The sequence below is a fragment of the Neopelma chrysocephalum genome, unplaced genomic scaffold, assembly GCF_003984885.1.
Source record: "Neopelma chrysocephalum unplaced genomic scaffold, ASM398488v2 Primary Assembly neopelma1_24, whole genome shotgun sequence".
NCBI lineage: Eukaryota > Metazoa > Chordata > Aves > Passeriformes > Pipridae > Neopelma > Neopelma chrysocephalum.
In genome coordinates, this window is record NW_020897693.1 from 6,537,322 (window position 1) to 6,564,912 (window position 27,591).

The 27,591-nt window shown below is 36.7% G+C and overlaps 1 protein-coding gene across 1 annotated transcript in view; it reads left to right on the forward strand.

The window, feature by feature from the left end:
- Positions 1 to 27,591, forward strand: part of OTOG (otogelin) — a 100,457-nt gene that overhangs the window by 19,242 nt on the left and 53,624 nt on the right. Inside the window, exons 16-24 of the mRNA XM_027674206.1 lie at positions 5,338 to 5,470; positions 6,450 to 6,627; positions 9,204 to 9,328; positions 10,807 to 11,019; positions 12,618 to 12,783; positions 13,281 to 13,355; positions 15,349 to 15,392; positions 15,857 to 16,013; positions 25,968 to 26,075. Coding sequence (XP_027530007.1) covers positions 5,338 to 5,470; positions 6,450 to 6,627; positions 9,204 to 9,328; positions 10,807 to 11,019; positions 12,618 to 12,783; positions 13,281 to 13,355; positions 15,349 to 15,392; positions 15,857 to 16,013; positions 25,968 to 26,075 — 1,199 coding nt within the window. The remainder of the gene's footprint in view (positions 1 to 5,337; positions 5,471 to 6,449; positions 6,628 to 9,203; positions 9,329 to 10,806; positions 11,020 to 12,617; positions 12,784 to 13,280; positions 13,356 to 15,348; positions 15,393 to 15,856; positions 16,014 to 25,967; positions 26,076 to 27,591) is intronic.

Genomic DNA, 27,591 nt, shown 5'->3' on the forward strand with positions numbered 1-27,591 from the left:
GTAATTCTAGACCACCTACTTACTATATGTTAGGCCTATATTGTTACATAATTCACATAAAATCAGATTTAGTGCTATTACTTTGTACTTCTGTGGAGGTAGCTACTTATGTTTCATTGTATCAGTTTTCTTTTGTGTTCTAAATAAATACATGATCCTGCAAGTCCTTTTACATTAATGATTGCAGTCACTCTTCTCTGCAGCTTATATTGTTCATGCACTAGAGATTTCCTTGGGAAGAAATGGTTATGTAAGTTGTCATGCTACACTTTCTAAAGGCACATTTCAGTAGTCGTTTTGTATTTCTGCACTAAATCCTACTTCTCTGTATGACAGAAAATACATTTAAGCAGAAAGAATTCTTATTAAAAGTGGCAGTGGCAAGTTTTTTTTATAATAGGAATTACGTATTTGCGATCCGGGTAAGAGATGGGAGACTGAGTGCAGGGAATCCCCTCATCTCAGTGATAAAAGTTGAAAGGCAAGAAAAATAGCTTAACTGGATAGAGACGAAATATATTTTACAACTAGATGATCCTCAAGTAAATGTCTCTTTTATGGTTCCTAGGAGAAATGTCTAAAGACACCAGGTGAGCTATGTGACAGGGCTTAGAAGTTACCACTGTTGAAAAAGTGGATTCCTGTGTTGCAAATACAGCTGCTTTAAAATGCTCTAATAGCCTTTAGCTCTTTGAGGTAGAAGCATTACAGTGGGGGCTGTGAAATGAGATCTTGGCAAGGACATGCACACTAAAAGAACTTCTAGACTTTAACCTCTGTGTGCATTGTTCTTTGGATTGGGAAGAATCTAGTGATCCTGCTAGTATTTCCTGTTTATGGGAAGATTGGGAGTGTTTCAAGATACAATATATTTGGTTAGTGTTACAGTTCCCCACTTCAAGTGCATATTTGACTTAGCTTGTTTTTATTTTAATAAGTTTAATTAGCTTCATTCTGGGCTAAATTTGGAATCCTGAGGATCTGATTAAGTTAGTATCATCTAGAAGAAAAAAAATAAAAATAAGAGCTTTGAAAAAAAACATAAACATAGCTGTAAATCTGTTCAGTCAGTGTCATGTTCTCAGAATTTTGCAAAGTCCAAGAAGCTTGAGAAAGGTGGTTGTATATAGTGTAGCTGTACTATATCATTGAAGAAAAGCAAAGGAAATCTCCAGAGAAACACTCTGGGCAACTCTTTCATCAAATGAGAGTTGAGACCTGAATGACTTCTTGCAGAAGCCCACAGTGAGGAACCTTCCAACCTGACCTGTTGAAAATTCCATCAATGAACAACAGAGGTCTGGAGCAAACACCTGCTGTGGTAATGTGCAGGATATGAATATGTATCTCATTCCTTGCGTTACAGAACAATTATTCTGTGTGCAAACCAGACAGAATTGTGCCTTTTGATTTAGTTGTTCTGGTTACTTTTTGCTGGGGAAAGTGAAAACTGAGTTAGTTGGCTTTCTGCAGCACTGGTGAGACTGCAAAGTGCTTTGTACTAACTCTTGCTTTCTTCTTCACCATGACTTAGCAACTCTGCTTAATGGTGTCTCTGTGTCAAAGTGGTTTGTAGGTGCAAAAACAAATTCTCTTGGCTTTTACTACCTATTGGGCTTCGTACTTCACATAGCCTTTAACAAAGGTAACCTAATCAGTCTCTGATAGGTATAGGCCTTTACAGAGGTTTGAGTGAAGCATTCTGGATGTTAACAGTCAGATGAGTGATCAGAGGATTATGTGATATGTTCCAGGGGTAACTTAGTTATCAGTGTACAAGTGGTAAGAGGGTAGTGAGAACAGTTTGTGTAGTATAAGGCAAGAATGTGGGTTTTTTTCAATGCAGCTATTTGAGTGTCTAATTATCAACTAGCTGGTACTACTTGGCAGAAGAGTGCTTTTCAGTTCCCCAGGCACCGTCCATTATCTTTTTTCCCATTTATAAAAATTAATGAATTGAAATGGGAAGCTAAAAGATTTGTAATGTGGAATCTCATATTTCTTGATGGTTTGAGATTTTATGTGCTTCTTTAAAAAAGCCTTATCACTCCCATCTTATTCAAGCAGATTAAAAAATGTGGAAAGAAAATACCTGGGGAGATTTTAGCTTTCTGAATCACAAAGAATCCAGTCATCTGAAGCCTTAGAGCTGGTGACATAAACAGTCATCAGGCAACAAGTTATTTGAAAACGATGTGAAATTTTGTTTAAGCACTTTTTGGAAGGAGAATCAGTCAAGTGATCAGCACAGCTTAACCTTACCTGAGTTTCAGGTGACAACCTCGCTGGCTTTGTAGTTTGTATGATGAGAAGGTCTTCTGAATATAGATTTTTTTTTTTTTTTGAAGTGTCTAGTGAGAGAAATGGCCATTTCTGTGAAAACACCTGCTGAAAGCTGGCAGGGGCAGTGCTGTGAAAGAAACAGTTCATTGGAACAGAGAACAATTGTCAGGCTGAATTTCTCCTTCAGTTTCAGCACGAAGGAATAATAAAGCTGCTGTTGATATCCTGTACTAATGTATATACTACGGAGGGTTGTTTTCTTGGCTCTGGTCTCCTATGCATGTCACCTGCCATTCTTTCATCTTCAGCTTCTTAAAAAGCCAACAGTGTCATCAATTTATAGCTGTTGTTTCTGAATGAAATGCACAAAAACCTAACTTTTTAAGTAAAGAGGCAAGACAGCAAGATACGCTACAAGGCTTGACTTCACAAGGCAGATGTCTGTCTTCACTGTCAGTCCAGGGGAGCTGGTTGAGCTGATGAAATATCTCTAGTTATTTTTATAATCTGCTGTTTTCATTTGCTAGTTTCATTTTATCATTTCAGCTGTTGGTGAAAGATCACTGTTGAATTAGTCTCTAGAGACAGGGAAATTCTGCATGTAGTTTCTGATCTTTGCATACTACTGTGTGTATTTATGTGTCCATGGTACTTGAAGAGCTGACAAATGATCTCTCTTTGCTAGTTCAGCATCTGTGAAATCCATGTGGTAGTGTTCAGAGATCCTTGCAGCACTAGTAATGGTTTTCATCAAGCAGGGCAACATTTGCCTTGTATTAGACAAGTCCCAGTGAAAGTCAGAGTTGAATAAAAGTGTAAATCTGTGAACTGAGCATCATAATCTCTTTGCTCTGTGAATGGTGCTATTCACTGTATAATTTTGCTGTTTGTGCAACTGTCCAAAGGTCATTTTAACTATATCTGTTTCAGTGCCTCTTTCAGCACTGAAGATTCTTAAAATTTCACAGTTTCGTCATCAGTTACGCCTTCACTGAAGGCAGTGGAGCTGAACAATGCAACCTCCTATACCTGTGCTGAACATTTCTGGACTGCAGCACCGTTCCAGATCCAATCAATGGGAAATTTTCTGCAGTGAGACCTAGACTGCTCTTTGACCAAGTCATTTCAGACATGTCTGTATATGTTCTGGTATATAAGACAGTTTGGGAATTGTGCTGAAATCGGTGTTAATAATAGAGATATTTTTGTTATGACATTATGAGATGTTGAAGATGCATAACTGAGATGAGAGTAAAATGAACAAATAATGTGACCAAAGTGACCAGACCCAATTTTTGTCATTGTTCTTGAATACCTGTTGAATGTTTACAGGGTCTTGCAGGGAAGGAGGCTGAACAGAAGAAACAGCAGTTGAGTGCTTTCCCATTTCATCTGTAGATGGCAGAGAATGGACAGTCTCTCAGCTTTATCCAGCTACACCAAGCCAGTGTAAATAAGCTGATGTCTCAGAAGCTATAGTAGAGAGATTTGAGTGTAGCAGGAGTGGCAGAAACCTAATTTTTTCCTAGAACAAGGAGAAAGTAAAATGTGGACTGGGATTATGATGTCTTTCAACATGAAGCAAGGTCAATTACAGAATGCTGACATGGTATAGTTCAAGTCATCTTTCAATCCACCTCTGTGCCTGATTCTCTGTGATAGAACATTTTTCTTTTTAAAAAATTAATTAGTGATCAGATTAATTCTTTTAAGAAAAATCTGTTAATCTACTGTGATTTGATAAACATGCTTTAACAAGCATTCTTCCCGCATTGGCATTGAGAGCCAAAGTACCTGTATTTACTCTGGAAGGTGGAAGTCCTGTCCTGGAAACTTTAATTGGATTGTCTACTGTTAGTCATCTGTCCAACTTGTTTCCAAGTTATTTGGTAAAAGTGTATTTGCTGCTGTGGCGTGTTGCAAGTATTCAATATTCAGTAGCCCTCAGACTTGTGCTGCTTTCCACATGTGATGTGATGTCTAGTCGAAGATGACTACAGTAACAGTTAAATAGTTTGGGACTTCACCAAGGTACCCATCAGTTTCAGTAGTTGACTGAGTGAAAAAAACCCCAACCTAAAAAACTTAGAATAAGTACACAATAAGTGACTTTTGTTTTGATGAAAGCAGTTAACTTGAATTCAATTCTTGGTCTTTAAGCTGCTCTGAAATTTCTTGCTGTAGGGCATGTAGCTTCTTTATGTTGTGAAACTTTTGCACATAAGTCTAAATATTTTTGCTTTTTAGAATTTCAGTCAATTAGCTGCTGTTGGTTCCACTGAAGAGAGTGGATGTAGAAATACCTAATAAGGATGATTTAGTTTTTTTTTTTTTTTAGTATGTTTTATCTGGACTACAGTGCAGTATTCCTTTTCATATCTGTATGTCATTTTGACTTAGAGAAGTGAAATGAAAATGAGAATAAGCATGGTAGTAAATGGTAGTAACAATAAACAAGTCAGGCCTGTTGGATATTGTGAAATTGTATGCTCCATGATGCTGCCTTTCTTTCACCAATATTCATCCATGGAGCTTATGAACATGCTCCACAACTCCTCAGAAATAATGAACTTAAATGCTGTTTTAAATAATGATTCACAAGATACTTCTGTCTTTCGTTATTGTTTGCCTTCAAAAGAATTTTGTATCTTAAATATGCTTTAAAAGAACCTGGGTGTATCAGAACACTTTAATGTACAGACTTGGATTTCAGTGCACTGCTCTACAGATAATGCAGCCTTGTTTGTGAGCAGTAACTCAGCCTCAGTGGGTCTTTAGTCAGGGGGTTCCATGAATTGCAGGTGTCTTGGTACTAAGCTATGTGAGAATTGTTTCCATTTCTCTTTACAAATCCCACTTTTGAGCTGTATTTGCATAGCAGGTTAGAGTTATTGTTAAAAATATATGGGAAATCATTCAAAATACTAAGTTTTCTTTCTTAGCTGTAAAGCTGTATATTTTACAAGTGCACTCTGCTAAGAAGCAAGGTATAACTTAAAACTTTCATTCCCCACTAAGTATACCTTTACTTGTTTGTTTTCCTCTTACTTGTAGAACCAGGATGGATCATGTATCCAATCAGTCAGCCTTATTCTTAAGCAGGATCCCAAGAGGCAAGTGACTCTGACTCATTCAGGAGATGTTTTGATATATGACCAATACAAAATTAACCTACCTTATGCAGATGGTAAGGAATGATATATAAGCATATAATTCTTATCAAACACTAAAGAATTATTTTATTGATGTTTGTTTACTGTCAATATTGCTAACATACTGAAGTTAAATGGCATGGTTTAGTATTAATGTTGTTAATTTTTTATTAATGTTTTGCCAATTAACTGCTGACATATTTTTTACATAATAGGAGTTGTACATTAGCTGTGTTGGGCTGGTGACTCTTAAGTTAAGACTGTGTTTGTTCTAACAAGTCCACATGCCACCCCTTACACTTGCAAGGTTGGTTAGTTCTTTTTTGAGGGGGAATTAGTTTCTCTGATTCTTGAACTCAATAATCTCTTTTCCCTTTTTGGTAAGCAGTTCAAGTAAATGTAGGTGAAAGGAGCCCTCTTGCCCCTTACAGATAAACTACAGATTTTCAGATCCAAAATTTATTTTGATCCTTTTTTTTTCTTTCAGTTTTTAAATCTTTCCCTCTCAAAGATATCAGTTATTCTACTTATGAATATGTGACTGTGTTCTGTGAGATTTAGCGTTAGCTTTAATGAGAGCTTTTTAATGAAATAATTAGTACATTTGATGTCTGCAAGACCTTGACTCTCTGTGAATTTCACAAAAATGTATAGGCTTTAATATAGGAAGAATGTGCCTGGTGTTAGGATTACTTTGTCTACAAGAAGTGGTCTGCAATGCTTGTATCTTTAAATTGATTTCATTTAGTTTACTTTCATGAACATTTCAGTGAACTCTGGATGCATTTTAAAAAAGTGGTGACTCTCACAAGTTTCTTATTTTCTTCTAAAAAGTTTGAATCAGTATAACCTTGCATGAAAAATCAATGATTAGGGGAAAATAGGGTCTTAATAAGAAAAAATGCAAGTCTAGATAAAAATTATATGAACCAAAACCAGTGAAATGACAAGAAACAAAATGTAAATTACAAACAGGTTTCCTTTGCCTTTCAACAATCTGTTTTTACTCACCAGAATTATTTGAAATACGGAAAGTGTCCTCTGTATTTCTGCAAGTAAAGACACACATTGGATTACAGATCCTGTACGACAGAGAAGGACTGAGGCTTTACCTTCAAGTGGATGAACGGTGGAAGGACGATACCACGGGCCTTTGTGGAACCTTCAATGGGAATACAGAGGATGATTTTTTGTATGAATAGCTGCAAGATTTCTATTTTCCAGTATATGAATGTCTACAGTTAGTAGTAGATCAAGTGTGTACTGAAGCTGAATGGATAGATAGCAAGAATAATCTATTTTGCAGTTTTCAGTTAGTGAGATGGATAGTAGGCTTGAGTTTGCTAACAGAAAATCTGCATGATATCAAGCCAGGTTTTGGTTAAAATATTTTAATATAAAAATACAGCAAAATATGTAGAGTGCTCAAGGGCTAATTTATCTGAAAGATTTTGTTCAAAATATGAAGTGACTTACATAAGGAACTTTCTGCCTTGCTGCAAGCCTCTCTTTTTCCAGCTCCTATTTTCTGTTGCAATTTCTAACCTGCTGCCTCTGACAGAGTCTCCATTGTTCAGTACCTGCAGGCCAGCAACAGGAATTGGCTGTTGCCTGAGCTTCTCTTTGTTGTGATGCAGTGAAAGGTGGTCAGAGCTGCCTGAGCACTATAGTCAAGATTACTGTTTGTCCAGCTTCTTTGCAACATATTTCTCAGAGATACTAGAGAGCAAATTTGCTTCTGAGGGATTAGAGCAGCCAGATAGAACTACGAGAAGAACGGGAATGTAGAGCATGACAGAATATTTCTTTTACCAGTATAGGAAAAGAAAGAATAGGAGAACTTTTTTCTCTCAAAACAGTTGGATTTTTTCTAAATCAAGAGTAATTGAAAAATGAGAAAACTTTCCGTTATAGTTCCCATTTGGAAACACATACACACACAAATGTGCCAGTGGAATTTTGAACAAATTCTATCTTACTGATTAATAAGTATTATCAGAATATTATTTATATCATCATGGCTAGGCTTCGCGAACAAAGATTTGGGAAGGGCTCTACCCACGTTTCTTGCAAGCGCGTTGGTGGCTAAAAAGGCCAATACGAGAAAGGCAAGTCTGGTTGCAAAAGACACAGCAGAAAGACTCCTTAGATGGTATATTCTGCAAGGCTCGATTCTTTCTGCGTTGTCTTTTCTCCTCAAGTGTGATCCTGCGTGCTTTCTCAAAAGCATCAGCAGCGTTATAAATGGTGTGTCTCCAGGTCTCCCGATTGGAGGCCAGAGTAGACCAGTTATGGTGATCAATATGCCCAAGGCTGAGTTGTTGCTTCAGGGAGTCCTTGTATCTTTTCTTTGGGGCTCCTCTCTTGCGGCAGCCAGTGGCAAGTTCACCATAAAGCAGGATCTTAGGGAGGCGGTGGTCCTTCATCCTAGAGACGTGCCCTGCCCAACGCAGCTGTGTTCTCAGCAACATGGCCTCAATACTTGTGATTGCTGCCTGTTCAAGAACAGATGTATTGGTCACATAATCTGACCAGTGGATGTTTAGGATTGTGCGGAGGCAGCGTTGATGGAAGCGTTCTAGAAGACGCAGGTGGTGGCGGTAGATGACCCATGATTCGGAGCCATATAAAAGAGTAGACAGCACTATGGCTCTGTAAACACTGATCTTGGTACTTTTCTTCAAGTGTTTATTTTGCCAGACTCTTTTATGAAGCTTTCCAAAAGCACTATATGCCTTCGCTAACCTGTTATCTATCTCCCCGTCAATCTTACCATCCGAGGAGATGAGGCTAGGAAATATATAGACAAAATCTCAATAAAGAGATTATTTACTTAAAACTACTTAAAATATTTCTTTTTGACAAGTAGTTTGGTAGTGTGTTTTTGATGACAGTCTTTGGATTGTTCTCATATAAGTGAGAAGTTGTTCGATAGTTTGGTATTTGCAGAAAAAAGTCCTTAAACTTGGGAAGTTATGAATTGTGCTGAGACATGACACAGACTATGGTGTACAGGACTTTTGATTTGTGTACAAAAAAACCTGATCCATGCCAGATTTGGGAGACTTGCCATAGACAGTAGTGTCTTTTGCAACACCTCCACAGCCAGCTGTTTTACCAGCAGAAATACTACTGGTTGTGTGCCTAAGGCACTCTTTTCCTTGGACTGAAACACCCCATATTTAAATGCACAGTTTTGATCATTCTCCCACAATATTACTGTGCCTTGGTTACTTTGATCACAGTCTTTATCATTCAGCTTCTATTGCCCCTCTAATTACCTGGGCCTCATGAGTGTCTGTTAAATTGCTTTTGCAGTTATATTTCTGAATGCTTATATTTCTTTCCCTTCCTCTTCCTTGCAGAGAGTAAAGAGCATGGAAATACAGCTATCCAGAAACAGACAGGAAAATATAGGTAGAGGATAGAGAAAAATGGATCAGATATCACTGAGGAAGCAAAAGTAGGAATAAGAGAGTGCAGACTGTCAGGACAGTGGTGTGCCTTCCTTCTCTCTTATAAAAATGGGACTTGGTCTATTTTGATCTTTCCTTCCGTATCTAACAGCTCTAGTTCACATCTTGCCTTTCCTTCCTGGGCCTTTGCCTGGAAAGAAAGAAGAGTCCTGAAGCTTAAGCTGACAGTGCTTTAGAGGAGAGAGCATGAGAATATGGAGCAGTACAAGGGGAGCTTTAATCGACATGGTAGAACTGAGACCATTCTGTACATTCATTGTATCTTTTCTGACTGAACTCTGTTTTGTAAAAGATCTCCAGTTGGAGTAACTGAAAGCACTCCAGAGCTGTTTGGAAACACGTGGAAGACTTCATCGGCGTGCATTGTTGTGCATGATAGTTCACAAATGGATCCCTGTGATATTCATCTGCAGGCAGGTGGGCAGTGAAGGCCAATTGTTATTGACAAATTACTTTCTACTTAGTACATCTGTGCCCATTTTCCTAGTTGGATCAGGTAAAGTAATAACCAGTCCTACCCACTGAAATAATTATTACTTACAGGTAGCATGTGCTAAGTTCAATCCCCTAAGAAATCGTACTGTGTATTGTTTAAGGATTTTGGGATACTTGCAGAGGCACTTGAAATACCCCCTTTTTATTTCTGGTTTTCAGTTATGCTTCATTAAGTTAGACACGCATTAAAGGTTGATAGTATATCTAGTATTGGTGATGCTGCTAGTTAAGATGGAAACTAAAAACTATTACAGCATTCACTTTTGAAAATACTGAAAAATTAAATACTTGATTTAGTTGTCTACTATTGAAGAGGATGAGTAGGAGAAAAATGCTGATGCACTGACAGTCTTTAGACTCAGCTAAAAGGGTCCAGTTGGGGAAATATGCTAGTGGCTGATGCCATGAGGACCACAGATGGTCACTAAGTCATCCTTTAATAATGATGAACTTCGTAGATCGTCAGTTATGTCCATTTCACAGTTCCTACCACATCTTGTCTTCGTCTCTACACACTTGTTGAAACATAAAGGTAAAATGTTAAGAGTTTACCTGTACTTTCAGCAGTGCTAGGGAATCATCGTGCTTTTGCTACAACAGCATCTGTCTTTTGAGTAGTTATACAATAGGCAGTATTAAGAAGCTGTATTCTTTGTAACAGGATTGGATGTGAATGTAGAAAGAATTAGCCTGTATAGGAAGTCAGAAATTCTGGAAAAGGGATTTTGAAGTCCTGGTTAATACATTATGTCTTTTTGGTGGTAAATTTATCTCTTTATTGGTATGCTAATATAGCATATTATTTATTTTTACCACTATTGCACAACTATTTAATTCATTCAGAATTGAGATATTCAGGTGAGTGCTGTGTTTGGAGCTTCTTACACAGCTGTTTGATACTGCTCTTGCTCTCCTGTGTGACAAGCCAGCAGCTCTGGTTCTGGGTGCAGCCTATGCAACTGAAGCAATGGGTAATAGATTATTCTTTAAAATACTGACCTATTGAAATATTTATTGGAAATAACTTAAGCTAAAGTGATGAACTTAAGCTAAAGTGATATGTAATGAAATGTGTGTTCATCAAAGGCACTGGTTAGTTTAAGCACCTCTTGCCTAACTCACCTCCCTGAATCAGTTTAAAGGTAGAAGACTTGACTGTAGGCACTGTCTGTGTATTGTAAAGTTTTCTGAATACCTTAAAATCATACCAAGAACAAGCTCAATACTATGAGCAGCTAACTTTTTTTTTCTGCTGTACGGTTGTATAGATATCAAAGATAAAAAGATTACATGGCAGAAGTATATAACCATGACCAGTTGCATTGTATAGAAAACACTTTTTGTTCCAAGTCTTTTTAAACTCCTTCACTGAAACAGTGTTTAATCTGTTATTTGTGTAGCCTCTTATGCAGCGGAAGCTTGTAGCATCCTTACGAAAGATCTTTTTGCTCCATGCTACCCCTATTTGAGTCCTGTTCCCTATTTTGAGCAGTGCAGAAGAGACACTTGCAAATGTGGACAGACTTGTTTTTGCTCTGCTCTGGCCCATTACGCTCATCATTGCCGAAGGTTCGGAGTTGTAATAGATTTCAGAGGAGCTGTCCCAGAGTGTGGTGAGTTTCCTTTCACTTCTAGCCTTAAATAGTTACTGTTGGAGGGCTTTAGAATGAATTTGGAAAATAAAATTAAATTAATATAATCTTTTAAATGAAAAGAGTATTAATCCCAGCATGATCTTTTGCACACAGGACAAGGTTCTTTTTTGTCAGGACAGAATTTAGTATCAGTGTTCTTAGAGAATTGCTCCTTTACGGTTTACTTTCTTTAATTCTTGATTTGTGAAACGTTGCAAAGATTTTATTTTTAAGTAGTTGGAGGGCTTCTAATGTGCACAGAATTAAAAATATGCCTGAATCTCTTATGCCATTGCGTATCTCATACCATGTAGATATTATTCATGAGCTGCATATATAGATTTGTTTGTTTCCTCATAGGTGCTAGGTTTATCTAATTCTTTAAATGAATGAGGTGAAAAATTATGGCGATGTATTTAGCAGTTTTAGTTGGATTACTGCCAACTCCCTGCTGTCTGACAGTCTGTCTTAGCTTATACTCTTACTGTCAGATGCTGAAATACACAGAGTGCTTAAGTGTGTTGAAAATTGGTATTGTTGATGTGTAGTTTAAAATGAATAGAAGAATATAAATGTCGTAAAGGTAGCTGAAGGTGACATCTTTTATCTGCTTTATAAAGCCTCACAAGTAGAGGAGTGGGATAATATTATTAAGTTTTTTCGTTTATATTAACCTCTAGTGATGCAAAAGATATTGATAGGACATGTAGTGCCCTCACGTACATTTTTTAAAAATTATAGAATTGGAAACCCTATAAAACAACCCGAAACTGGTAGCCCTGATGTTTCAGTAGGTTTGGCTCTATTAACAAGGCTTTTCTAAGGAACATTCAAGAATTTAAGATCTAGTAGTTGTTGTCACATCCTTACATCACATCACAACATTATCCATGTATTGCATGATAAAGACGATTTAGGAAAGTTGGTCCAGTTTAAGTTTCTGTATGTATATCTGAAAAACTGGCTTGCTTGCATTCATTTTGGCATGAATGGCTATGTCCACTATGACTGAATGAGTCATTCGAACCATTTGATTTTTTTACTTTTCTAGAAGCAAGTATAGTTTTCCTGTAATATATTCTAAAATTCATGCTTCTAGGGTTTAAAATATGTGAATCTTTTTAGTATTTCAAGAACTTCAGATTTTTTTTTCTAGTAGCGTAGGAGACATATATATATAGATAAATAAAGATATATAAAAGAAATTTTAAGATGGTGGTGTGCAACATCTGCAAAGTACATACATTTTATGTATTGCTTTCAATGTTTTATTTAAGATGCTCTGGGTTTCCAAAAGCCCATGCACAAGGGCCAAGCATTTTCAGAGTTAAGAGGCAAAAAGGCCTCAGTTGTTCGGTTTCCCCAGTGTAAATCTGGATTAACTGCACAGGCTCATCGCACTTGTTATTACTGTGGATTTACATCTTTGTAGTTTACACCACATAGTGCCAAGATAGCAATTTTAGTGGAATTTAATGTGATTGGGAATGAAAGAATGGAGATGTTTATCAGAAAAGTGTTGGGAGGTCCTTGAGTCTCTTGCACCGTAATTTGAGAGACTTGTTTCATTTGGACAGCTCTTTCATGTGAAGATACAAAGGAGTACAGTACTTGTGTATCTACCTGTGGCAGAACCTGCCAAGCACTGTCTGTGCCAGAGACATGCAGCAGTGATTGTGTTGAAGGCTGTGCTTGTCCCTCTGGAATGTATTTGAATTCCAAGACTGAACGGTGTGTACAGAGGTAGGTAAAGTTGTGGTTCTGATAGTCACACTCACTCTTTTAGACCACTGCATTTGCAAGTCAGAGTGAAAAGCTGATAAACATGTAATGTTGTAGATGACATGCATCTGTAAACTTGTCAGGGTCTTAGAATGATACAGAACTGATGTCTATGTTGATAAAAAATAGCTCCTCTATAATATGGACACTTGTCCAACATCATCAACACTAGTTGTTACATATTGTCTGGGTTTTGGTATATGAAAAATAGGAAGCATAAGGTTCTACTTTCTTACTGATTCGGTTTGGATGTGCTTGAGTTATATGGCAGTATTGAGACCAATTACTTGTTTTTTAAAAAAACCCAACCAACTGCAAAATGCCCAGCCAACCAAAAAAAAACCTCACCAAAAGCAATGAAGCAACTGATTGAAATTTGAACAGCAGTTACATCAGTGGGATTTTTTTTTTCTTTCTTCAGTTTGGGTTAATCAGTTTCATGTTTTTCTCTACTCCAGGAATGAATGCCCATGTTATTTTCAAGGAATTGACTATCCCCCTGGAGAAATTGTTATGACGTCTTTAGGTAAATGGTAAGATACAAACTGTGTTTTCTCATGACTAAATGGTGTCACTTTAAGAGTTCTGTCAAATCATTCTGGCTAGCATGCTGGGTTTTGTTCTTTTGGTATTTTTTTTAATGAAACACACGGAGTAAAGGTACACCTGTTTTCTATGCATATTTGACAGAGGTTCTTTAGAACTTAACTAAAAGCAGAACAGGACAAATAATGTTTGTGATGGATATCACAAGTATTATCAGCATAATACTTCGGTTTGTCATATAGACCATATAAGAGATTGGTATTGTCGGACACCTCTTGCAATAGGGGCACTTAAACACATACACTCGTTTTCGCTTATGTCATCAGTCCATAAATACTGATCATTGTAAGTCTATATCTTGATCATCAACTTGGCTCATTTTTACCTTAGGGCAGATTTCCTGGAGAGTGTCAGGCAGCCCATTCTGCATATGGGGCTGTGCAAAGGCTGGATGCAGTGTTGCCTTTGGTACTGCTTTGCCTGTCGCCTGGGTTATACTGTAGAGTCCTTGAGAACTTTCCCTGCAGGGCTTCGGGGTCCAAACACAACTCCAAATGTATTCACAGAATGGCTGTGGCACATGCAGAATTTGATTCTGAATCTGCTGACTAGCTGTAAGGACACTGGGGATGTCTTAGCCATTGCAAAGAATGGAAGAATAGTGCTGGAGTTCATGGGCTCAGGTTCTCTAGTGAAGCACAGGACATGAAATGAAGCCAGTACTGCTTGTTTTCCCTGACAACGAGTTGCAACCAGAGCTACTACCATTTTGTAAAAGTACTGGACCATTTTGGCTTGGATTAGACAGGAGCAGTCAGTGTTAGGTTTCTCGGTGCTTCCCTGCATAGAGTATCTTGTTAGGGTTGACTTTTCTGCAGTTTTGAACTGTTTCATGTAGGGGGAAAAATGTTTTGTCTGTTCCTATCTGTGTGGTATTGTGCCTATGCGAGTGGGTAAACATGCTACAACTTTATGATAGAGTAACTGAAAATTTTTATTTTGAATATTTGATTAGCTTGGAATTGTTTGAAATTTTTTAGGTTCTGATTATGAACTGTAGTTCCAGATGGTTCTGATAATAGCCGCAGTAGGCTGTGATTTCAGATTCCTATCATTTTGCTGAAGCAAAATTACTTTGAGACAGCTGAGGATGAAATTTAGCAATTGCTTCACTGTTTCCTTCTGTGAGCCAGTAACACTAAAGTAATTGAAACATTCATTTTGTTATAAATGAGATGGAAATCCATGATCTTGTCAGATATTTGCTGGTAGATACCTGTTTGTGATTCATGCTAGGAGTGGTTGAGAGAAGAACAAGTTACCAATCTGCTGTTACTATGTTGTGCTTGGGTAAAAGTCACTCTAATACAAAATATTATTGCAGTCACAATAACTTGTGATTGTATTATAGTCAACATTGGGGTTTTGCCTTCAACTGTGGGATAACTTAAGAACTGTTGGTGTCATCAAGATTTTCACCTGAACTTGTAACTTGCTTTATAGCAGAGTTCTATGTTCATGGTGAGAAAAATGGAGTGTTAAGAATGTTCATACATGAGTACATACCCACAGTTTGCTGTAACCTATGCATATGTGTGTTTAGGGTTTGGTTTTGTTGCTATTGCTCCTTGCATTTTTATTTTAGAGAATGACAATTTTTTTAATTTCATGGTTTGGTTTATTATTACTGCATTGATATTTAGGGAGCAGTATAGTGGTATATTCCTGTATGTATTCTTTTGTCAGGCCAGCTATCTTAACTCATAATAACATTATATATAAAGCAAAAGTTTGAAGTGTAACTGATATTCTTCATGTGTTAAAGCAATGCACACTTTATCCACCATTCTAATGTTCAATGCAAACATTTATACGGTTACTTTTTAGTGACTTATACTGCATGCTTCATTATTAAATAGAAAACATTAGTATTTCAGATCTTCCCGGCTCTCATTATATCTCTGTATATTTTTATTGCAGCCATTGCAGTGATGGAGTAATGAATTGTGATAACAACGTAATAGGTGAGTGAAGAGAGAGGAAAAAGATACTTCAAGTCCAATGAATACATATTCTCCAATCTCTGTGGAACCTCTTGTCTGTAGTAGAAGATTGTGCAATGTGTACAAATTAATAACTTCCAGGAGAGGATCCATAATTTAGGAATTATATGGCTGTGTATTTGAAAACAAGGCTGGTGCAAAGCAGCAGTATAACTGTTCAAAATGCTGTTAAATCTGAGCAACTTTTTTCCCCAGTGCTTTCAAATATTATTTATTTAATTTTTTTTGATTGCTAATGCAGATAAGCTTAGCTGCATAATAAACAGCAGACTTTCAGTAGAGCAAACAAAGATTAGCTTTGCCCCATAAAACACGAGTGTAGGAATTGAATACTGGCATATCCTCAGTCTAAATTTATTGCACACGCTTACAGAATACAAAATTGTAGCTATGAAGACCAATGTGTTTGTCAATTTTTCCCGCAGCACACAACTGCCCAGTTGGACAGATTTATATTAACTGCACAAGTAATCCACAAGTTGATCCTGAACTCAGCAGAGAGAGAACTTGTGAAAATCAGCTGCTAAACCTCACTTTCTCAGCACACCTTCCTTGTGTGTCAGGTTGTGTCTGCCCACCGGGGTGAGTACAGACAGATGTGCATCTTTTGGTGCACAAACATAAATGACTACCTTCAATAGTGATTGAGTAATTAATTCTGCTGAGGTTTTCTACTCAGCAGAATTCTACTTGGAGAATGTGAATTGTCAAAGGGTGAGCATCCAACTTGTGAAGACACCGTGATTTTGTCAGTTGAAGTCATAATAAATGCTAAACCAAGAGGCAAGTGGAGCCAAAGGTCTAATACTTCACAATAATAAAGCCAGAATAGCAAAATGGCAATGAAATAATGTGATTCAATCCTTGTAGTGCAGCAGAACTGTTTACATATTTTTTTCAGTTATCTAAGCTCTTATTTTATTATTTTGCTGACAGAAACGTGTTTCTTCATTTATAGGCATAATTTTCAATATTCTCTCCCTCAAAAGGATCTTTAAAGTTTTGGGAATTTACATTGATAATACGCAGATGAACTTTTGTTGTGTTTTGAAATTAAACACTGTATTGTTGAGAGATTTTTGAGTATAAAAATAACAGTGTGTTTAAGTTATGCTGGTTTTGATGGGATTTAGTTTCTTGAGCACATAGCTTGAAGGTTTTGAGTATTATCACTTTAAAATTATTGTTTATACCTTGTGAGCCACCTCAAAACAAAGAGTAAAAGCCAGAACCTCACTTGATCTGGGTTGAAATAGCTCAGTTGAAGTCTGTGGACTCGTACTGATTGATGTGTAGATATTTCTATGTCATGATTAAAGGTTGCTACTCAGAATTCTTCAAAACCAGTGGCTACCTACAGCAGCGCTATATGACTGACAACTCAGATCATATAAACCTTTTATTCTCTGTTATTTTACTGTGCATAACCTCTGAGGCTGTGAACTATTCTGCTGCTTCCTGGTGTAAGTTAGTTCTGGAATTTAAACAATTAAAAATATTTTTAGTGTTGGAAGGCTCACTGTCAAGTGTTAGTGATCCCAAAGCTCTGATAATATGGCTGTATATTTAAAGGAGGCAGAGTTTTATGATTTCCTAGGAACAAAAATAGAAAATGAAAAAGTTTCATCTTTACTTTGACAAACTGAATTCTGTTCTCTTAAGGCTGTACGCTACCTGTAAAGATACTCATATAGACTTTTTTGGGTTTTTTGGGGGGAATGGGGGAAACACAAGGAGAGGTTTGTTTGGTTTTCAAAATTTTATCCTCAGTGCTTAAGGTAGAACTAGGAAACAGTGTTAGGAGCCTAGGATTTGAACTAGAGTTTGAACTAGAATCTGTACTGAAGAAGTAGAAATTACAAAGTTATTTGCAAGCTTGTCAAAACTGATGTCTTTTAAATATTCAGCTCTAGTGGTCTGATATTGCTGGTATATTTATGTTTTTATTTGAGATTACTTTAGGAAAAATTGAGATAGTCCTGAAAGTGCGTGTTTTTAGGTGTACTTTTGGAAACATGAGAGACTTCTGCTATGCCTTAACCACGCAGGTTTTTTATTTAGACAACGAATCCTAATGGTTTAGGAATTTTAATAATAGTTGCTTTTGGATAGCATCTGTTAGAACTGAATAGCCCTAACATTTTAAGTCAGTCACTGAATTCACACTCCAGTGATTTGTACTGCAGATTGACCACATTAGAGTCAGAGCAATACAGTAAGGTAAATCTAAATTGTTGGAAGTGAAAGATAGATGAAATACCATTGCTTTCACACAGTACCTTATCCCGTGTTGATAACAGTTCAAGTAGTGCAGAATTCAAATGCACTGTGAATTTGTGCAACTTTAAAATCACCTTTCTAGGCAATCAGTTCTTGCTGGTGAAATATAAAACTGAGGTGAAACAGCCACAGAATTTCTTTGATCTTAATGTTAGTTTTTTACCTGAAATAATTAATCTTAGTCCTTTATTCATGCTTTTGCTCCTTTTTGAGATCTTTTATCTGTTTATCTTGATTCATTACCTGTAAGCTAAACAGACTTAAGTAGTAATGAAATCAGTTTAATGTATTTGATTAGGTAAACTAATGAAATCAGTGAAATGAAGTGAATATGTCACAGTTAAGAAACCTGTATTGGAAACTACATTTTTTCATGAGGAAGGCCCTTTCTGATCTGTTTAGTGGGCTGATTATTCTTCAGTGATACCATGAAAGGTACTTAACACAAAGAGAAGCAAAGAACCTCTTTTTACAGAAAAGATGTTAGAATTTCAAGACAATATTTTTATTTTGCAGTCTTATTTTTCTAGTGTCTGGAGTCTGAAATATTCCTTCAAGTACTTCACTATTTCTAGCATTCCTTCTTTCTTGTGCTCAGAATACATTCTAATGGTCCTTGCATAAGGTGGAGATTAAATATAAAATAAGTAGATCACAGGGAAAAGTAGCAGTTGTCTCCAAGTGTGCTTCATTTGTCCTTCTTTTTAGTCTGTAGTGAGTAAATCAGATGCAACTAACCATGCTTAAGTAAATATTTAAATTCACAGGAGATCATTCTATCGGTTACAGTTCTTATGGTATAAAAATTATGATTATACACTTTCCCTCTGTTTTAGAAGTTGTTGAGGTTACTTTCTAATCTTGGTCTACCCTGCTTTGCTTGACATATTTAATGGTTTTTAAGATTTTATTTGTTTTTTCTCACTGTTTTTCATCTGTCACTATTTAGATGGAAATTTCCTATATTTCTGTGCTGCATTTCAGAAAAATAATTAATACTCTGTTTACAGCACAGTTCATAACCTTTCAAGTTCAATCTTTGAATTACATTTTCTGCTTCTGGGTTGCTATGACTCAAGTGATTTTGCCCTCCTTAACTATACACAACGTGCATGATTTGACATGAAGACAGAATCTATAATCAGACTGCAGAAGAAACAAAGAGCAAAGACAGAGTGAAAGAAAAAGAGAGGAAAACCAGTAGTATCTTCCTATATTTCTGCATACTATGTGATGTTTGCCACAAATGGACGTGTGCTGGTTGATACCCTTCCTTTTCCATGGTCTCCACTCAGATCAGTAATGATCTCTGAAACAACCAGCTTCTGTGCGTTGTTCCTTATAGCCTGCTCTTAGTGTTGCTGCCGAGAAAAAGTCATTTTCCTGAAGGAATTAATTGTGTTTTCTCACTTCCCCCACTGACGTCATTTTACCCTCTGAGTGCAGCATGAATTGGATTTAACTGATCTATACTTCATAAAGTGTACAGTATAGAATCTGTACTGTAGATACAATGTGTATAGTTTTGGGGGGGTATTATAACAGCTGGAGTCAATGACCTTAGAGATCATTTCTAACCTAAATGATTCTATGGTTCTAAGAGGAGCCCTGTCGGCTTTTTGAAGACAGATGCTTTTATTTGGACTGTGTCACGTGAATTGTTCTGTGATATACATTAGTATGTATTTTAGATCATCTTATCCATACACATTTCCATTAACTGAAATATTTAGTAATTTCCATTTATATTTTACATTAATGCCACCTTGTTGGAAAAAACAAGAGACCCTCCAGCCCCTAAATATGAATGATAAATAAGAATTCTGAGAGTTATGTCAATAACTTGCACTACAAATTGTCCCAGATGCAGAGTAATGTTTTCTGTTACTTCTGTTGCATCTACCTATTAGATCTTCCTTATTTTTTCCCTTTTGTGGTTCTATTCCCTCTATAAGCTATGTTAATTAAACCATCTGCTTACAATTAACCTAAAAAGAGGAGTCTCTGCTAACTTCTCAGTATTTTGAAGCAAAGGAAATTGTTGTCATGATTAACTTCGTTTGAACTTTAAATCATAGCCAAGCTTCTCTTCCTAATCACGGTTATAAAACTGGCTGTAATTTTCTCCTTGTTTCAATGACTTTTTTCCCCCATCAATGTTAGTAGTGCAAGGCAATAAAAAATGAATTCTCAGCTGGCTACTAGTAGTGATTATCTGTCACTTAATTTCTCACAGCTCAGCAACATCCAATACCCAACTTGATATTTTATGGAGTGTCAACAGGCTTACAAAGAAAGCAACATCATTACCAATTATTCATTACAATTACCAAGAACAGATATTTTGTGATCACAATTCAAAGTATGAAAGGAACACTTATATACTATTTTGAAATAGTGTGCTCCGTTTTTCCAAGGATGTATATTTATTTATATGGTCTGTGAGCCTGCTTGAACCTCAAGAATACTAGACAGAATTGCTGTATCAAAGTTTTCTTTTTTTTCCCTCTCCACTATATTCTTTAATTGCCTATAACTGTGAGAGCCACCTTTTTAAGCAGCATCTCTTAAAATTTTTTTTCTTATGTATATTTTGGAAAAACGAAACCAATCCCTCTATCCCAGAAAAACATTTCATTTTATCAACTTTACACCCACGGATTTCTGCAGATGTGGCTTGTGGTTAACAGTTCACAAAATGGGAAAAGTTAACAGGGATTTGTATTTTCTTGATGCCAAACTGTGTGCAATTTATGCAATGTTTTCTTTCCAAAAAGTTCAGTGTTGGCACACTGAGTTACAGTCATTAAGACTGAAATCTGTGGGACCAGATTTTGATTCTAGTGTTCCAGTGTCTGCCTCAGTTTCTCTTCTGAATTAGTGGTGTGGAGTTACAAGGCAACAGTCTCTGGTGTGGTGGGACAACACTACCTCTGCAGACAACTGTTATCACTTATGGCAGAGAATATTATCTTTTGTGCTGAAACTGGACTCTACTAGATTTGGGGTAATTTAACATAATAAGAATTTTTCTCTGTTCCTTTTTTCATCACTTATTGCTCTCACAAAACAAAACTATGAAAAGATAGTAAATTCAAGGCTGTAGTATCCTGTAATTGCAATGAAGTTTTGTAACTAAGGAATATCATGCCAGATTTTCTTTCCAAACATCTCTAAATTATCACAGTATTTCTGTGATGGTGTACTGTATCAAATAACACATAAGGAGCTTTGGAAGGTTTTCTCAAAAAACCCCCAACAACTCATCACTTTCTAATTTTCACAAAGAAAACAATGAATTTTTTCATCTTATAAACATGCCAATGGACAAACCAACCTAGTAATGGGGTAAGAATGCAGTTGAGTTTCAAATATTTTAGAAAACTATCTTTATTGAAGTAATTATGTTGACTGTGTTATGTCTTAAAATATGTCTCTGTAGATGAAATCAAAGTCCTGTGCTTTTGGTGTGTGTTTAATATCCTTTTTCAAAAGGCCTACTCCTCCTCAGTTTAAACTCAGAATTTATTGCTTTTGGTATAAAATAGAAAGTGTGTTCTGTTCAAACCTCTCTTCTGGATGGCCCTGTTGTTGCTATCAGGCTAAATATTTTTAATATTTTGCTTCATCTGTTTTAGGCAGTGTTTTGGAGAGGTCTGTCAGGAAGATTTAATGTTTTCCAGGCAAATCCCTCCATGGATACCATCATAGCTATGCACTCCACTATTTCCTCAGGAAAATACAATTCTGTTACAAAGAATACATCAACATTCCTGTATTTGGGTGCTTCAGTATTCACACTGAATCTTATGCTGTTTTCCATTTCTGATGGCTGTACAACCACAGGATGCTAAAGGTGCTGGATTGGAGCTCATTTCCAAAGAATACACCTGTTGCAGTGCCATCACAAGACAACCCTGTTCTTTTCCATCCTCTCCTTCTCGCCGGACTTGCAGCTTTCTTTGATACATTTCAGTGTTCCTTATTTCCTCTTTCAATACTTCCAAAACCCTCTTGGTTACTTACTTTCTAGTTTACGCTATCTGCAAACAAATCTCTAGGTTTTTTTTCTGTACTTGTATTCAATTAACAGTGAAACTTCACCAGCATAATTCAGATTCTTGAGCACCTTCTGTCTTCTGACTTATTTTTAAGAGAAGCACTAAACTCTGTCATTGCTTTGAAAGGAATACTTCTGTTACCTTTGTAGTTACTTTATGAAATTATTTTTATTACAAAAATGTGTTATTTATCTAAACTTGTTAATTAAATCAAAAAAATGTTATACTAAAATACCATTAGTGTATTTCACTTCTTGTGAGTTTCTTTGAGAGGAGTAGAGGATTTTAAATCAGTCAAGCCATCTTTTTGGAGTTTGTTTTGTTTAATTTTTAATTTCCACTAAAATTTAAGCAGATACTTGATCTGATTGTTAAAAAAAAAGAGATGATGTTATTTACTGTCAATGATAAGTAAGTCCATTGTCCCACCACCTCTGGTTAAATCATCTTTGTTGAAAACTACTTCAGCTATATAACTTAATTCTGTCATCTGACACATAAGTTACCATCTTCTTTTACTGTGGATTCAGAATTTGGAGTCAAGGAATATAGTTTGATCTGTATCTGCAAATATACATTGATTCTCCCAGAAACATAATTAATAAAAATAGGTCCATGTCTCCGCCCAGAGCATGCAATTCGTTTCAGAAGAACTGGTGCTGACAGAGTAGGAAGAGCTTGTAGTATCCTCTTGGCCATTCACATACAGCAATTTTTGGTATCTCAGTTTCCCCTGGAGTCCTGCCTTACATGATTTTTAGCACTGAATTGTACTCACAGCATTCTTAAAGGAAATTAGGATGAAACACAGGATGTTGCATTGAAACCCATACCCATATTTTATGCAGCTCTAAGTATAACATAATTTTGCTCTTTTCTGTCTACAACAATCAGTAGCTGTGTGAAGGCAGAAACTTCTTTCTGTTTGAGGATACTTTGGAGGAAGCACAGGCAATGAAAAAGCCAAATTTCAGGTGCCTGTGTGGGAAAGGTTGCAGAATATGGGAAGCTGGAGGAATCCGTCATCTACTTCTTGCTCTTGTTTTTCTTACTCTCGCGTACCTTTGGTCTTTAAGCTGCTGCTGCCATTTCTGTTTATGGCCTGCTCTGCTTAGCACCAGTATGGTGCTGATGGTACAGCTGATTGCAGGGGAGTTTCCCAATCCAGGAGGAAGCTGCACAAGTGCAGCATCAGTTAAAGCATCAAAATCAGTCATGAACATTGAAGGATATAGCAAGGATACTAAAAGGCTTCCAAACATTCTACGAAATTACTTAATATTTTGGTATAATAAGCTAGGAGAAAGGGGAAGAAGAGGTGGACTATAAAGAGCTCCCCAACAAGAAAGAAAACACTCCACTGGATTATAGTAACTCTCCCTGTCTAGACAATGAGTGAACAACAGTTAAGCCTTTAGGTGCTATGATAACGTTCCTACACATCTGCTTTTCTTGCAAAATTTGTTCATCTTTTTTTCTGGTTAGGCAAGTCAGGGGTGGTGGTGGAATTCTGGTGTTAGAAATGGCTTATTTCATTCTTTTTTACTTCCCTTAAACTCTTATTACAGACGTTTGTAGGCAGATTTGTGAAACTGTCAGAGAGCAAATTTGTTGTTGGGGCAAAAGTACTCGTGGCTGCAAAAATCAGTTGACAGTAGGCTGCTGCCTGAGAGAGGGGAAGGAGCTCGTGCAATACATAACCTGTTGAGAACTGCTCTGCTGGAAACTGGGAGAGAGTTATTTTTTTTTTGTGTTCTGGTCCAGATCTCTGTGCTTTGCAGAAGCAAAGAAGGGTTTTGTGATTCACAGGTGACGTGTTGCTTCTAATGATGCCAATAATTATTTCCAAGACTATTTACATATTTTTGTGTATGTGAGTGAAGAAAACTACAGGTAACAATGAGATAATAATGGAAGTGAACATTCAGCGTGGTGAAGTGTGATAGCTGTCCTTGTGTCTTTGCAGTAAGTATAACCATCAAGAAAAATTTCAAATACTTCAAAGAGAAGCTGTGCAAGGCCTCTCTGTAGGGTATTTGTGGTGAATTCTTAGATCACTGAAATCTATCCATTTGCTTGGCTTTACAAGAGAGAGAGCTGTTATCACTTTTTCTTTTAATCCAGTGTAATAACATGAGGGAAAAACTGCATTTAGTGTTACCTTGTCAGTGTGATCTCTTTGTGTCTGAATGTGCCCTCTTCAGTTCTGGGGAGCTTTTCAGTCTCACAGTTGATTGTCTCCAAGTGACACAATACTTGAAATAAGTATGGGTTACAAAGAACAATTTACATACCCTGGAGGAAAAAGAACAGTTTTTAAGTTTAATGGGGGAGGGGGTTTATGATCTGTGTGTTCCCATTAAGAAGCACTACAGAGTTGTAAATTTCTGTCTGATAAATAAGACACTGAAGAGGAGTCTAAGTCATAGTATCCGAAATACCAGTTCATTAATATGAGTAAGTAAAATATTCCATGATAAGATCTTTTCCTTTAAGATACCAGGGAAACAAAACAGTATCGTCATCCTGTTTGTCACACGTGTTCCTCACACCTACGATTTCTTGCCCATGGTGCAGCATCTTGCCCAAATTACAGTTCTACACGTCAGAAACACCAAATCTGTGTTCTTAAGAAAACTGTTAGGAACACAGGCAAACCTGTATGAAACTTAAATTACTACAGAAATGTACTGGAATTCTAAACACACCTTGGAAAAAAAAATCTTATCAACCCGACAGCACTGTTTTCAGGGACTGTTTATTTCTCAATACAAATACATTTCAAATGTTAGAAACAAGGATAATCATAGATTGCACGGTGCCTGTAAGGAATCCTTTTACTATGTCACTGGCATGTTAGTTGTTCCAGCTGATTATGTTATATCAAGCGGGATCCTGCATAGGATCAAAAGGAGCTGGAGCCACAGCAGTTGGAGTGAAAGACGCTGCTGCCGCTTGTCAAGAGTTTGTTTCACAACTGTCATTTGGCAGATTGATTTAAGATAACAGGTGTTCTTTTATCGGTTGTTGAACCTTTAGGTCCTATACTGGTATCTTTTTGCCTATCCAGTAGCATTACAATATTTATTTTTTTTTATAGAAGAAACACAACTTTCTTGGGTTCAGTGAAAATATAGTTTTTTAATAAAATAATTCAATACTTCTGGTGTATTTCCTAATATTTGTAGAATCCACTTGAGGTCTCTCTTTAACTTTCATACTCACGTATTTCAGATTTTCTGGTTATTATTAAAAGCTACAAACATTTTACTTTAAAATTTAGACCAGTTGCTTTATTTAGTCTTGCTGGGCAAGAATTCCTCTGTTCTTTCTCTATTAAAGCAATCTTTTTAACAGTTGTGGGTTGTTTTTTTTTCTTTTAAATCTGTTACTCTAGGAGTTGTGATTATAAGCAAAAATTTATAGCATTAGTCTTGAACTGTAAATAGCTGTGCATATGATTATCTATGTTCAATGAAAATCTCCTTTAAAGACTAGGAGGATATTTCTGCCAATAAAATGAAGTATATTTGTAATTGCTTCCATGAAGGTGCCTGTCATACAGAAATACATACTCAATTTCATGCAACCAGGATAGCTCTTTTGATATTGATTGAATTATTCACAGAGCAAGCTACAGGAAAACTATGCAGCAAATTAAAACCCTTTAAATTAGGTAGAGAAAAGAAGAGAACCAGAAGAAGTCCTCGTTTAAAAATTCTTAGACTAAATAAGCCACCGATTTTTGATATTAAGAGCATATACCACTAGAACAAAGGGCCATGATGGCTCCCATATCTCATGAGTGATCTCTTTGCTTAAGTTAAATACAAGTTAATTGGCTGATTTACAAGAAATTTGGAGAAATTTAGAGGATTTCTAGAAATTCTTAGTTTCCCTGAACTTAAAATTTTTGTTAATGAATCAAGTCTTCACAGGGTTAGTGATTGAAGTGCTAGAGCCCAAAGTGCTGGTACTTAGTAAAGAGAACATATTCAGGTACCTGTGAAAGGAATGTATCAAATTGCTCATACATAATTAGTAATAAAATTGTGCCTTTTCAATTTCAGAAGTTTTAAAATATTATTTGCTTTTCACTAATAATAATGCTAGTGATTTGAAGATTGTATCTAGATTGTATCTAGATAGCATCTATACTGCTGCTGAATTTGCATTTTTGTTCTTTTTTTGACAGTCTTGTTAAACATGGGGAAGTGTGCTTGGATGCAGATGAATGTCCATGTTCATGGAAAGGAAAGGAATATTTTCCGGGTGACAAAGTAATTTCTTCCTGTCATACCTGGTAAGCAGAGGTCTCTTTAAGTGATTATTTCATTTTAGTTATTTTTTTGTAGATTGATTTTTCCTTCATGTGTTTTAATCATAAATTTCACGGCAGATTATGGTAAATCATCTACTTTGATTTTGTATTTACATTTCTTCAAAGAGGTATTAAAATGACATTGGATTAGCGTTTGTTGTTTCAGCGAGCTTTTACATAACAAAATAATAGCTATTTGGGATTTTCTTTTAAAAAAAGCTTGATTTAGAAAAAAGTTTGGGTTTTTTTGTTGTCAAGGTCGTCTAAACTAATATTCAATGGCTAGTGTTCCTAAAGTAGAGGAAAAGTACTTATATAACACCTTAGTGACACTTGTTAGAGCTTCTTCTTTATTAATTTTCGTATTTAGCATTGAATCTGAGCAGTCTAGCAACCCAAATATAACCCTGTAGCCATAAGTGTACACCCACTACAATGATAATTTAAGGAGAGTACTGAGCAACATTGTGTACTGAGCATGGTAGCAGACAAATTGATTGCTAATTTTGCATATGTGGATAACTGATGAATCAATTGGCTTTAAAAGGAGGTGTTCCAATAGGCAAGGTTTGATAGGATCACTCAAATACATGCAGAAACCTATTCCTTTTACTATCCAGTGTTGTAAATGCAGCATATAGGTACAGCTATGTTACCCTGTGAAGTTTTCTTGAGCACTCAGTAGAATGTGTTACATTACCATTTTAATAAGCTTTACAAGAGTGTGACAATATTCCACATCTGCATGATCCTGAAACAAACTTTTTTCTTAATGGTCCCCATCTGTTTTCTTCTCTGACCACAGCTGAATGTTGCAAGCTGGCACTGAGCAGTGCTATTTGTCTTACCAGAGCCTCAGAAAAATCAGCTGTCAAGCACAGAGGTACTGAGGTAGTGGTGTAGCCTCCAGATTCTCTCCAGAGCAGTTCCTTCCTTTTGTCCCTTTCTTGTAGCTCACCAGGAACATGTAACTGGGGTCACCTGGTGAACTGCTGCTCCTGGCCTGCACAGCTTAGTGTAGCCTGGCACAGTGAAGGCTTCTCCAGTCAGCACTAGTCACTGCCTTGTCTGGATGTCGTTGCCCCCTCCAGCCTTGTGCTGACTGCCTACCTCTGCCTCTCGTCAGGTCCTCAGTATCTGCTCTAGAAGAGATTTGTAGCCCTTTGGTCGACTGGTGAAGCGACTTACAAGCCATCTCCACTGGGCAGGCAGGTAAAGCGACCGGGTTATTCACCCCCTTATTTCCAAAGGCCTCTCCATTTGGACCTAGTGTGGGATTGCTTGCATCAGAAAGAGTTTATTAGATCCCATTTAATCTGTATGAGACTTCACCAAAGGCAGCTGCAGTGCAGGCAGAAAGACACTGGATATTTAGCTTTCTCTCTTTTTTTTTCTCAGGCCAGGCTCATTAATTCATGTACAGATCTTTAAGGCTGTCATGGTTTTTCTAGTTTTCCATGTCCAGAAGCAAAGATAGATTAAGTGATAATAGCTTTTG